General features: G+C 45.0%; 1 protein-coding gene across 1 annotated transcript in view; it reads right to left on the reverse strand.

The window, feature by feature from the left end:
* The window catches only part of LOC140430530 (Fanconi anemia group A protein-like), a 179264-nt gene that overhangs the window by 86505 nt on the left and 79347 nt on the right, over nt 1-13412 (reverse strand). The window contains 2 exon segments of the mRNA XM_072518055.1: nt 507-617; nt 5916-6049. Coding sequence (XP_072374156.1) covers nt 507-617; nt 5916-6049 — 245 coding nt within the window.

The raw sequence follows: 13412 nt of genomic DNA on the forward strand, positions 1-13412 counted from the left end.
AATAAATGCTGGCCTAGCCAGCAACACCCACATCCTGTAAACAATTCTTTTAAAAACAGATGATTTTCTTGTTTTCTTTTTCCATTAATTGGGATGTGGACTTCGCTGTCTGCCCATCCCTCATTGCCCTTGAACTGAGAGGCTCACTAGGCCATTTCAGAGGGCATTTAAGAGTCAGCCACATTTCTGTGGATCTGAATCACATGTAAAGCAGACCAGGCAGGATATTAGTGAACCAGATGGATTTTTACGACTATTGACAATGGTTTCATCTGACATGGTGGGATTTGAACCCAGGTCCCTAAAGTCTCTGGATTGAGTACAGTGACAAAACCAATGCATCACCACCTCCTCTGCCTGGATATTCCTCAGCAGATTGGTTTTAACCCAAAGTAGGGTACCCCCTCATCAGAATATACCGATAGATAGACAAAGAACTTAACAATACTCACTCATATCAGACTTCAGGCTTGCTATTTCGACCTAATCACTCGTAATCGTCTCACCTTTAGATACTGTGCAGTTTCAAATGGCACCAGGTCCGTCAAGAATTTCAGTAGGAAAATTAGGGACTTCTTGCTGCTGCCGTGGTAACTGCTTGCAGACCCGAAGGAGTTCTAATTAGGGGAAAAGAATACATTTTGGGGAATTAAATTCATTTTGTTCTACAGGTGATCCAATTTTGTACGAGTGTGTTGTCAAAAGATCCTTCAGGATCCAAGTGATCCTCCAGTGCTGTATAGCTGGAAACCAGTTGCAAACGGTAGATAACGGATAGTGCGGTTCATAGCATCCATCAAGAATCAAATTCACTGTAACCTCTCCTGCCTGGAATGCTTGGAACCAAGCCATTTCTGGATTCTGGTATTTTCCAGGTTATATAAAGATGTTAGAATGTCTAACCACAAGTGTTTAAACCAGAAAACATATAGATACCGGAAACATTAAAAAGTGACAAATTATATAGTAATAAAAATTGTTTTACTTATCCAATCCAGTATCACCCACGTTAATGCTCTGAAAGTGCTGACTAAAATAATGCCAATGACATCAAGAGAATGCTCAAGTCTGCTCAGATTTATTTCTGGACAACTGGTGTTTCTGAACAATTGATTTCCGGACTGGAGGGGTCTCAGTGTACAATTGTACAACAACACTGTGTCACGGTGCCGAGGACCCGGGTTTGATCCCAGCCTCGGGTCACTGTCCGTGTGGAGTTTGCACATTCTCCCCGTGTCTGCATGAACCTCACCCCCACAACCCAAAGATGTGCAGGGTAGGTGGATTGGGCACGCTGAATTGCCCCTTAATTTGAAAATAAAAAGAATTGGGTACTCTAAATTTAAAAAAAACCAATTGTACAACGTGATGCATGATTTTGGCTGATCAATTTGTATGCAAATTAATAATACAGTTTAACAAAGTGGCAGCTTTCAAGTAATGAAACTGCCGATTCAAAGTGTTGCGCATGTGACTGTCATAAAATGTGGAGGTTTAGGAAGGGTTCAGGGAAGTTATGAATAACCAATGATATATATAAAACTGTAAAATGAAGTTCAAAACACAGTAATTTACCAGGGAATTACAGAAGACACTGGACAAGATTCTCCGTCCGTTCACGGCAGTCGGATTCTCCGGTTGCGCTGCAGTGAATGGGAGATTTGGCTTAGTGGCAAATTCTCCGTCCTCGCTGACAGCGGTAGTGAGGTAGACCTGCAACGGAGAATCCCGGCCACTATGTAAAAACACCAGTTGGTTCAGAAGCAGTTGTACAGATTAGGAGGTGCCAGATTTAATACCCAGTCTGTGTTGACTAACTGATCTCAGGCACATCAACAGGCCGAGTCTGGGAAGACTGGAAATCAGCTGGCTTTCCCACTGAAGGATATCCAGTGACTCCTGCTGGAAGTCGAGCACATGGAGGAATCAGGAGAGAGCAGGGGCAAGCTTGTCTCGGACCCTCGCTATCATCGAGTTGCCTTTCTACAACGTTCATTATTAAAGCCTCACACATGATTGCTGAAGTATCAGGTGTTAGGATTGACAGTATTTTGGGCTGGATTCTCTGCTCCCCCAGCCGCGTGTTTCTCAGCTGCGCATCGTTCGCTGGAGGCGGGATTCCCTATTCCCACCGCTTGTCAATGGGATTTCCCATTGAACACATTCAATGCCGCCAGGAAATCCGCGGGTGGGGGTGCGCTGCCAGCGGGAAACGTGAATTGCAATAGTTGGAGAATTCCAGCCCGAATGTTTCCTATTTATATTGAGCCTTTCCTTCTTCACCATCCCTACCCCCTTGAAAGTGGTCGATTAACTCAGTCCTAGATAACGGATCTCACCATTCCTGTCAGTTGTCCAGATATACATGTGCTATTGCTGCAGGCTGGGTTACCTCCCATTCAAACATGGAATTCCTACAGTGCAGAAGGAGGCCATTTGGCCCACCGAGTCTGCACCGACCCTCTGAAAGAGCACCCTACCAAGGCCCACCCCTCTGTCCTATCCCCGTAACCCCACCTAACCGACATCTTTGAACTGTGGGAGGAAACCGGAGCACCCGGAGGAAACTCACGCAGAGGAAGAACATGCACACTCCACACAGTGACCCAAGGTCAGAATTGAACCCGGGTCACTGGCGTTGTGAGGCAGCAGTGCTCATCACTGTGCCACCCTGCCACCTTCGCTTAATGAATCTTATCAGCTTCTGCATAACCACTGAGAAGGAAATTCTTATCAAGAAAAAACTGATCTGATTGCTCCAAGTCAAGCAAGAGTCCTACACCATCCTCATGTCAGTGCTTGGAATATTTTTGTAGTAACAATAAGACCATAAGACATAGGAGCAGAAGTAAGTCATTCGGCCCATCGAGTCTGCTCCGCCAATCAACCATGGCTGATAGTTTTCTCATCCCCATTCTCCTGCCTTCTCTCCATAACCCCTGATCCCCTTATTAATCAAGAACTTATCTATCTCTGTCTTAAAAACACTCGTGATTTGGCCTCCACAGACTTCTGTGGCAATGAATTCCACAGATTCACCACCCTCTGGCTGAAGAAATTCCTCCTCATCGCTGTTTAAAAGAATCGTCCTTTCAGTCTGAGGCTGTGGCCTCGGGTTCTAGGTTTTCCTACTAGTGGAAACATCCTCTCCACGTCCACTCAATCCATGTTCGCAGTATCCTGTACGTTTCAATAAGATACCCCCTCATCCTTCTAAACTCCAACGAGTACAGACCCAGAGTTCTCAACCTCTCCTCATATGACAATAAATTAAAAGTTCCCCTGGTTAAGAGAATTTGAATCAGTTGACTAGCACAAAGCTGTTTTCTTTCACTGCTCAAATGATAAATGAATCAAATGGCAGTCACAGCAGGTAATCGAGCTCCAGCTGCACTTTTGATCATCTACGGTCACTGAAGGGAATGGCGACAAAGCAGGGAAAATGGAGGAATTTATTACAGGAGACAGAGAATCCTAGCTTTGGATGAGAAACACCATTATGTACATCCTTTTGTTGTTGTAAGTACACATCATAAAATCATAGAATCCCTACAGTGCAGAAGGAGACCATTCGGCCCAACGAGCCTGCACCGACCCTCTGAAAGAGCATCCTTCCTAAGCCCACTCCACCGCCCCATCCCCATAACCCCATCCTTACCTTTGGACGCAAAAGGGTAATTTAGCATGGCCAATCCACCTAACCTGCACATCTTCGGGCTGTCATAGCAGCTGTGGAGGAGCACCCAGAGGAATCCCACGCAGAGACGGGGAGAACATGCAGACTCCACAGACAGTCACCCAAGGCTGGAATTTAACCCGGGTCGCTGGAGCTGTGTTGCAGCAGTGCTAACCCCTGTGCCACCATGCCAAGTATCCCTCCAAATACAAGAGCTGGGACTGATGAGGGGTATAAATGGGGAAAGAAGATAAACGGAAGAAATAAATGGCATAACGCAGTTCATTAAAATGACAGTCCGCAACTTCCGGTGGCGGCCATGAAGGAGTAGGTCGCACATTTGGTGGCTCCCGCTCGGGTCAGACCTTTGGACCTTTTCCCCGATTTTGTCTTGGATTCTCCTTGGAAAATTGATAGTGGACTCAACTGTAAGGAGGAGTACCACACCAGTGCATGGATAGGCGGACCAGGAGTGCTCGCAAAGGAAGAAATAGGCGAACAGAGAAGGCCTGGGTTGAAGGTGCAGCGGGAAAAAGCATGGGGGACGACCGGAGTCCTGGCTCGACGACCCAGCGGTCAGCGGAGCAGTTGATGAAGTTTATCCAGGAGGGCTTCGCCAAGCAGAAACAGGAATGCTTGGACCCGATTAGGGAATCGACTGCTCGGCTGGAACAGAGATTGGATGCTCAAGATCGAGCGATCCATAAAGTGGAGAAGGTATTGACCGAGCACGAGGAACACCAAACAGCAATGGAGGTGGAGGTGGGGATACTGAGAGACCAGCGGAAAAGGCTCCAGGAGAAGGTGGAGAATCTAGGGAATAGGTCCCGCCGGCAGAACTTGAGTATCGTTGGTCTCCCGGAGGTGTCCGAAGGAGTGGATGCAGGGGCATATATAGCGGGTATGCTCGAGAAACTAATGGGAGATGGGACGTTCACCCAACCCTTGGAGGTGGACAGGGAGCACAGAGCACTGGCGAAGAAGCTGCGTGTAGGTGACCCCCCCCCCCCCCCGCCCCCATGCTGACTCTGCTGGATTAGATTATGATTTTCCAAATATGTTGCTAATACTTCCTTAATAGTTGATTCAACAACAGATGTTAGGCTAATTGGCCTTTAGTTACCTGCTTTTTGTTTCCCTCCCTTTGAAAGTTTTTCAATCCTCCAGTAGTTCACCAGAATCCAAGGAGTTTGGGAAAATTACAACCAATGCATCCAGTATCTCTGTAGTTACTTCTTTTAGGATCCTAGGGTGCAAGCGATCAGGACCAGGAGACTTATCTGCCTTTAGCCCCATTTGTTTGTCTAATACCACTTTTCTAGTAATGATGATGGTATTTAATTGCTTTCCCACATTCTTTAATGTTAATGGGATGTGTCAAGTATCTTCCACCGCAAAAACTGATGCAAAATATCTGCTTAACTCCTCTGTCATTTCCTTGTTCCTCATAACTATCTCCCCAGATTCATTTACTAAGTCTATGTTCACTTTGACCTCTCTCTTTCTTTTTATATATTTAAAGAAGCTTCTTGCCAGTTTTCATATTCCTCACTGGTTTGCCCTTGAAGTTTATTTTCTCCCTCTTCATTATCTTTTTAGTCCTCATTTGCTGGATTCTGAATTTATCCCAATCTTCGGGGCTATCACTGACCTTTGCCTCCTTATGTGCTTTTTCTTTCAATTTAATACACTTCTCAACTTCCTTGGTTAGCCATGATTGGTTTATCCCTCTCTTAGAATCTTGCCTCCTCACTGGGATATATTTTTGCTGAGAGTCACGAATTACCCTAAATATCTGCTACTGCTTATTTACTGTATTTCCTGCTAATCTATCCCCCCAGCCCACTTTATCCTCATTTCATTGTAATTCCTTTTATTTAAATCAAACACAGTTGTTTCCGGCCCAGGTTTCTCACTCTCAAACTGAATATTAAATTCTATCATGTTATGAGCCATACTTCTTCAGCGACCTTTTGCTCTGAAGTCATTTTTAAACCTGCCTCATTACCCATTACCGGATCAAAGATAGTCTGCTCCCTGGTTGGTTCTGTGACATATTGTCAGTAAATATTTCAAGAGTTCCCCGCCTGATTGAATAAACAGATCTTATTTTGAAATTTTTCAAATCACTACAATGGTTGGGATTGCCATATCCCCCATAGAACTTAAGAGCGACCTACTTAAAGAGGCAGTAAAGAATATTCCACAGTGTTATTTTTGTCCAAATGTCTAGTCTTACCTTGAACCATTCTGAATAGCTGATGAAAACAGCTGGTCCCTCTAGTGCGGCCTGGCGTGCAAGCAAGAAAGCAGTGATGATACTCTCCAACTCGTAATTCTCAAAGGAATTTATCAGCAACCTAGCCAGCAGCTCTGGAAAGACATGAGAAATTGTTGCATGTTGAAAATCTGACCTGGTGAAATGAATAATTAGGAGTGAATAAATTACTTTTTTGTCGCTGCTTGGGGGAATCTTTTAGCCATCGCTGGAACATGCCCTTCAGTTCACTTCCTAAGATTTGAGCTGCAGGATCTCAACTCTGGATCTCTTCCCTGCTGGGTCATTATCTGTGCGGAGTCTGCACGTTCTCCCCGTGCCTGCGTGGGTTTCCTCCGGGTGCTCCAGATTCCTCCCACAGTCCAAAGACGTGCAGGTTAGGTGGATTGGCCATGCTAAATTGCCCTTAGTGTCCAAAAGGGTTAGGAGGGTTATTGAGTTACGGGGATAGGGTGGAAGTGAGGGCTTAAGTGGGTCGGTGCAGACTCGATGGGCCAAATGGCCTCCTTCTGCACTGTATGTTCTATTGACATCAAAACAGCAATTTCATCTATCTCAGCCCACAACAAGGCAGCATGTTCTCTAAGCACAGAAAGTAACAATCTCACAAAATAAATAAATTTCCACCCAACTGATCACTCTCTCAATAGAAAGATGAGACAAGATTTAAGAATAGTTCAAAGAAATTTGTGAAGAAACGAGAAATGCTTGCTTCAGCATAGACCATTTCACAATCCCAGGACATCACAAAGCACCTTGCAGTGTACGGTCACTGTTATAATGGAGAAAATGCAGCAGCTAATTTGCACACAGCTAGCTCCCACAAACAGCAAGGTAATAAGGAACAGATAACCTCTTTTTAATGATGTTGATTGAGGGATAACAGTTAAGTCAGGACACTGGGATAAGTCCCCTTGCTCTTCAACAAAATGGCACAATGGGATCTTCTGCATTTACCTAATTTGCTGATGAGGCCACAGGTTAGCATCTCATTCAAAGGCAGAGTTTAATTTGTGTGTTTGGAGGAGAAGCTTCCTAGCTTTTAGCATGCAAGAAAACCACAGAGCCTTCCAGTCGTATATAAAGTTTGTCATTGTTCCCATTAATTTTCCAGTAACCAAAGCTGCTAATAGGAACAAATCTTTCTGCTATGTGTTCTGATTTAAGATTTTCCATTGATATGGTAAAACAAACCCATTCCTAACCTCAGACCCACAAAATTGCAGCAGCATAAACCTGCACGCGAGAAATCTAATTGTAAATGGAACCAGGTTGCCTTGGCTTTGTGTGTCAAATAACCGGGGTGTGCATACTGTTTGTGGCCCATTACTCATAGCTTGGCACGCCTGGTTAAAAGCCATGCAGTGCAGGAAATCAAAATTTAGATGGGAATGATGGAACATAGTCAAATGCAGAAAGTGGGAAGATCTAGGGCGCGATTGTCCGATCCCGTGCCGGTTGGGAGAATCCCCTGGCGCGCCATTTTTCCCCGCGACGCCGGTCCGACACCCTCCCACGATTCACCCAAGCGGCGAGAACGGCCCCGTCGAGTTCTGTGTGGCACAGGCCGGAAAATCGCCCGGGACACCCAAAATGGCGATTCTCCGCTACACCCGCTATTCTCCGACCCAGATTGGCCAAGCGGCCTGCCCAAAATGACGGCTTCCCGCCGGCGCCATCCACACCTGGTCGCTGCCGGCGGGAACACTGGGGGGGCAGCCTGTGGGGGGGGCGATGGGGGTTCTTTCACCGGGGTAGGACTCAAAAGGGGTCTGGCCCGTGATCGGTGCCCACCGATCGGCGCGTGGTCTCTCTGAAGGAGGACCTCCTTTCCTCCGCGTCCCGCAAGATCTATCCAACATCTTCTTGCGGGGCGGCCTCAGGGAGGACGGCAACTACGCATGCGCGGGTGACGCCAGTTACGCCTTTTACGTGGCGCCAATGCCCGGCGCACACTGACAAAGCTGCTTTCGCGACACGCCCCCCAAGTTTCTCGCGGCCACGATCCTAGCCTATTTTCGGGCCCTGAATCGGTCGAGATCGGGGCCATTTCACGCCGCTGTGAACCTCGACTGCGTTCTCAACGGCGTGGGAACTTAGTCGCGGGAGCGGAGAATCGCGCCCCTAATTTTTTGTATCCTAACAACAGCCAAGTCAATATTGGGCATGATTTCTCTGGATCAAATAGTGGCCTGTTACTTCAGGACATGTTATTGTATCCATGAAAATCCGGGCAACCCAATTCCAGCAGGATGAAAACAAAACCTCATCAGTTAATCGGCACAAAATCCAGCATTTTTTGCGTGGAGCAGGGGAGGATTATTTAAATTGAACGCACCTTCCCTACCCACCCAAATTTCCTTCCCTTACTGTTCACAATCAATGTGGTTATTTTGGAAAAGTAGAAATGTGTGGTTCTAAACCCCCTTTAGAATGTGATCAATTTAAAGAACCAACAGCAGTTTTTAAACAGGGGTTTAAAAATTATTTATTCATACACTCACTCCAAAAATCTAAACATTGTGATTAACACACCCACACACAATAAAGAATACAGTTAAAGAAAAGAGCGCACTTTTACAAGTTGTAAACAAATGAATGGTTGATAGTTCACATGTCCAGTAAATTGTAGGAAGACAGGCTTTGTGGATCAGATGAAGCAGTAACCCTTTTGCACTCTTGCATTGCACTTTAAATGAGTTCAGATAGCTGGAGTTGGATATTAGAATTATTGTATGATTCCCTTGTTCAGCAAGTCATGAAGTTAGGCACTTGCTGCTTTCATATCAGGAGATCCATTTTGGTATTTTTAAAGGATAGGCTTGCAGACCACAAAGGTACAAACAAACAAGAGTTTTATTGGAAAGGTGTTTTCCCACAGGCTGCTAGAATAGACTGACTGCTAGCCTGCCCAAACTACTGATGCCAAACTACACTTTTACGTCAGAGGTTCCTGCAATGAAACACATTAACAGTCAAAGTTTACAATATGAACAATTAAAAAACACAACAGTCAAGAAGTTAGATATTTTGGAGGATGTCAATTCCTGTGTGGTTGTCGGCAAACGGCTTTTTCATGTTGGCTGTAACTGCGGGTTATTTTGGTTGAGTTTGGATGTCGTCCGTTGTTGCCTCAACTAGAGTCAATGTAGAGTTTGGACGCTGACTAGGCGTTGAAATGTCCTCAACTGAGGTACCGCCTTCCACAGTCGCTTCTGGCGATGTCAAGTTCTCAGGAATGTCTAGCTTTTCACTTGGCAGTTTGTTGCAGACTCTCGGTTGACTCTGGGCTGGATTCTTCCCTTCCGCCCGCTGCAATAACGCCACGGGCAAGACACGGACAATGGAGACGCCCATTGGCCTCGGGCGAAATTCTCCAGTCGCCGGGCGGACACGCTCGGAGAATCCCGCCGACTGTCTCTGGCAACCGTGTTGGTCAGTGTGTCTTCTCCACACGACATCATCCCAAGTTTGAACAGTGTAGGAGACCGGCCCTGACTGTGCTAATATGAGGCAGGCATCCACCTCTCACTGGTGGTATAGTTCCTTGCCAATATTTCTTGACCTTAATGAAAAACATGGCATTTAGCCCTGTTATCACAGTGCAAAACCTGACTATGCTGCTTCCTCTCAACAATCGCTCGTCTTAGGCGGCTTCAGCAGATCAAACGCTGTGCGTAACTGACATTTTATCATGAGTAGAACTTTGGGTTGTCAAATGTGTTATATTCCTGTACCTCATCAGGAATTGGCTTAGTCGTTTTGACAATGATCCTTGCTGACAAGTTACCTTCAATGAATGCTTCATTGTCTGAACAAACCTCTCATCAGCCCATTTGACAGGATGCTACGGAGCAAATTAGTTCTCCTTTAGATAATTTGTGAGTTCTCACAAAATGAACTGTGGCCCACTGTCACTAACAGGTTGTTCAGCCTAACTGAATCTTGCAAAAATCTCTTTCTATTGTTCTCTCTGAGGACGCAGTCTTCATAATGGGGATTTCGGGCCACTTCGAATACGCGCCTACCACAATAAAAAGCATTAGTCCTTCGAATGGTCCAGCATAATCGATATGAACATTTTGCCATGGCCCTTCTGGCCTTTCCCATGAACGTAATGGAGCTAGTGGCGCCAGGTTCAAACTTTTACACAAGCCAAACACACGCTCACCTTCATGAAATTGGTTTAGGACACATTCCCTTAACAATGGCAGAATGATCATGCTCATTCCACAGTGGAGACAACCAGCCTGTGCAGATAGTTTGAGTCTTCGGGTAACACATGATTTCAACTATGGGGTTGCTCCCGTCGTCTTTCCACGTAGTACCATGTCCATAATTTCTGACAGTTGTGAATCATTTCTGGTATACTTCTTAACTCGTCCTGCAGCTACAGGAGTGTTATCCACTTCTCTGAAATAGAAAATATTACCACTCAAACTATTCATTGATGATTCATAAGGTAAAGGTAACCTACAGTCCATCAGCGTTCCCATGGAGATTTGATTTATGATATTTTATGGTGTATGGATTGGATTTGGATTTGTTTATTGTCACGTGTACCGAGGTACAGTGAAAAGTATTTTTCTGCAAGCAGCTCAACAGATCATTAAGTACATGAAAGAAAACAAAATAAGACGAAAATACATAATAGGGCAACACAATGTAACTACATAACACTGGCATCGGGTGAAGCATACAGGGGTGTAGTGTTAATTGCCATACCAGGCTGTGATGCAGCCAGATAGGATGCTTTCTATTGTGCACCTGTAAAGGTTGGTAAGAGTTGTTGTGTTATGCTTCTTCATGTAGCATAAGCTGCTTCCTTGATGTATACTCTGACAAAGGAAGGTTCAGACTTGGAGATAGGTTTAACACATTTATTGAACAGTTAACAATTCTCCTACTTGAGTTCGACTCTCCTGCTAATCTTGCTATAGTTCCCACACCATTCGGTGATGTGTCGCAAGCCATTTGCAACGGTGATGTCGGATCAAAGTGTGTCAGGGTTTCTGACTTTAGTAATGCCTCCTTAGTTTGTATGAAGGCCTTCTCGCACTGATCCATCCATTTCCATTTCCTGTTTTGACATAATAAGTAAAGGCTCGAGAATGGTTGCTAAATTAAATTTCACAATAGCTTAATTAGCCCAAAAACGAATGAATTGATTTACATTTTGAGGTGCAGGTGCCTCAGTTTGGCTTTTATTTTTGAAGGTGATTTGTGCAGTCTCTTTGCAACTATGACATAACACAGGTTTTCAATAGAAGATTTGAAGAATTCACATTTATCCTTCCGTACTCCATAATCTTCTAGTCTCTGGAGTGCAGTATCTAAATGTTGAAGATGCTCTTCTTCATTCTTTCCCATAACTAAGATATCGTCCAAGTAGCACTGGACTCCTTCTAGTCCGCTTAGAATTTGATCCATGTCATGGCATGTTAGAATAACGATGTGTGGATGTGATGTCAAATGTAAGCCTTTTATATCTGAATAGCTTTTTGCGTGTCATGATTGTCAAATATTGTTGTGACTATGGATCTAGTTATCTGGAGGTAAGCAGAGGGCACTGCCCCGCACACAGTACCAGATTAATAGTGACTTTAAAACTACGGAAAGGACAGGAAGGCAGATTATGACAGCTCTTTCATATTCTTCTTCTTCAGTTCCCTGCCGAAGATAGGTCTGGCCCACAATTCCGTGATCTCCACCACAGGCGGAGCAACGGGACAGGTCCTGAATCCACATCAAAGGGAAGGGGGATCAAATCCCATGCTGTTGACATCAATCTGACACCAGCCGTTCAGCCAACTGATCCCCCAACAAGTCCCAAACACTTTTACATGCATTTTGTAGCCTGGAGATATAGATAGTGAGGTAGAGGCTCCAATTTCTTTGCATCACATGGCTGACCAGGAATCTCTCCCACTCTCACCGCCCGCCATTTGCACATGTTGCAAGGATTTACAAGTTGGCACTCAATCTGTTTGGCCGCATTATGAACCTTCCCTGTGCAGCCATTTCAGTTGGCCACCTGCAAAGGACCATGGGAATTATGGCCAAGCCAGGACTCAGACAGACTCAGAGCTTGTGTGTGTATTTGCAACCCAGATAGCGAGACGCAATCGAAACCCCCGCTCGTTGGCATTCTAATGGCCCATTTCCCCAGAACAAAAGAACTGTACTCAGGTAACCGATACAGATACAGACTAATTGGCGCCACTCCCTTTACTCAGGGAGCCCAAACTGCCAAGGTCAATGACTGCTAAGGACACGCCCAGCCATCAAGGCACCCGCCCCTTTATTGTCCAAAATCGAAGGCAGTGATCGTAGCCTGTCAAATTATTGGGTCCAAGTTAAGGACCGCCCCAAAGAGCGCGAAATCCCAGAGGGATAAGAAGAGACACAGCCATGTGCTCAGTCTCTCTTGGATCCGGCCTATGCAAACCCAAGTGCAGCATAACGACCAGACAGACAAGTTCAAGACCAACGATCGCTACCAGATGATGAGCCCAGCAGAAACAGAGCCACTTCTTCCACCCAGCCACGCAAGATCCGGACAAAGGCCTTGTCCATCTGCATAGAGCCGGTTGCCCTGAAGTTAAGTATAGGTTATTGTAGTTGTTAGGTGTAGTTTAACTTGTCGTGTTTTGTGTTGCGTGTCGAAGTAATCCTTGTGTGTAAATAAACCATCTTTGAACTTGAACTGACTAACTGGTTGTGTGGTCCTTTGATCGATATCCGGTAAAGCCTTGTGGTGGTATCATTTGATACCGGGCGACTCTAAAGAGCATCATTAATAATTGGCAACATTATTGGCGACTCCGGTGCCGATTGGCAACACCTGTCCTTCAAGTCTTGGAGTAGAACTTGAACCTGGAACTCTGGCTCAGAGCTAGAAGCTTTAGCCACTGTACCAAAAGACTTCTTACTTTCCAATTATAAATTTAAAATGAACTGTCACAAGACAAACAACTGCTCACATGAATCTCAAATACGTTAGAACTTTCTAATCCGTCTATAATCTATTAAGTAATAAATTGGGCATATCAGATGTCCGCATTTATTGAACACATTCTATACCGGCAATATATGTTACTCTGGGTACGTATGTTAGAAGTGTCACATCATGGCTGACCTCTTATAATGAAAATGAAGTATACGGAGATTGAACAATCTGTACACCGGCCAAAATGCAGATTTTTAAAAATTCATTTTTCTCAATGACTGAAATTTCGTTTTTTTAAATATAAATTTAGAGTACCCAATTCATTTTTTCCAATTAATGGGCAATTTAGCAATCATCCTAGTCTGCACATCTTTTGGATTGTGGGGGCGAAACCCACGCAAACACATGGAGAATGTGCAAACTCCACACGGACAGTGACCCAGAGCCTGGGACCTCAGCGTCGTGAGGCAGCAGTGCTATCCAAGTAATTGAAATTTCTAGGGCGGGAT

This window comes from Scyliorhinus torazame, chromosome 10, assembly GCF_047496885.1.
Source record: "Scyliorhinus torazame isolate Kashiwa2021f chromosome 10, sScyTor2.1, whole genome shotgun sequence".
NCBI lineage: Eukaryota > Metazoa > Chordata > Chondrichthyes > Carcharhiniformes > Scyliorhinidae > Scyliorhinus > Scyliorhinus torazame.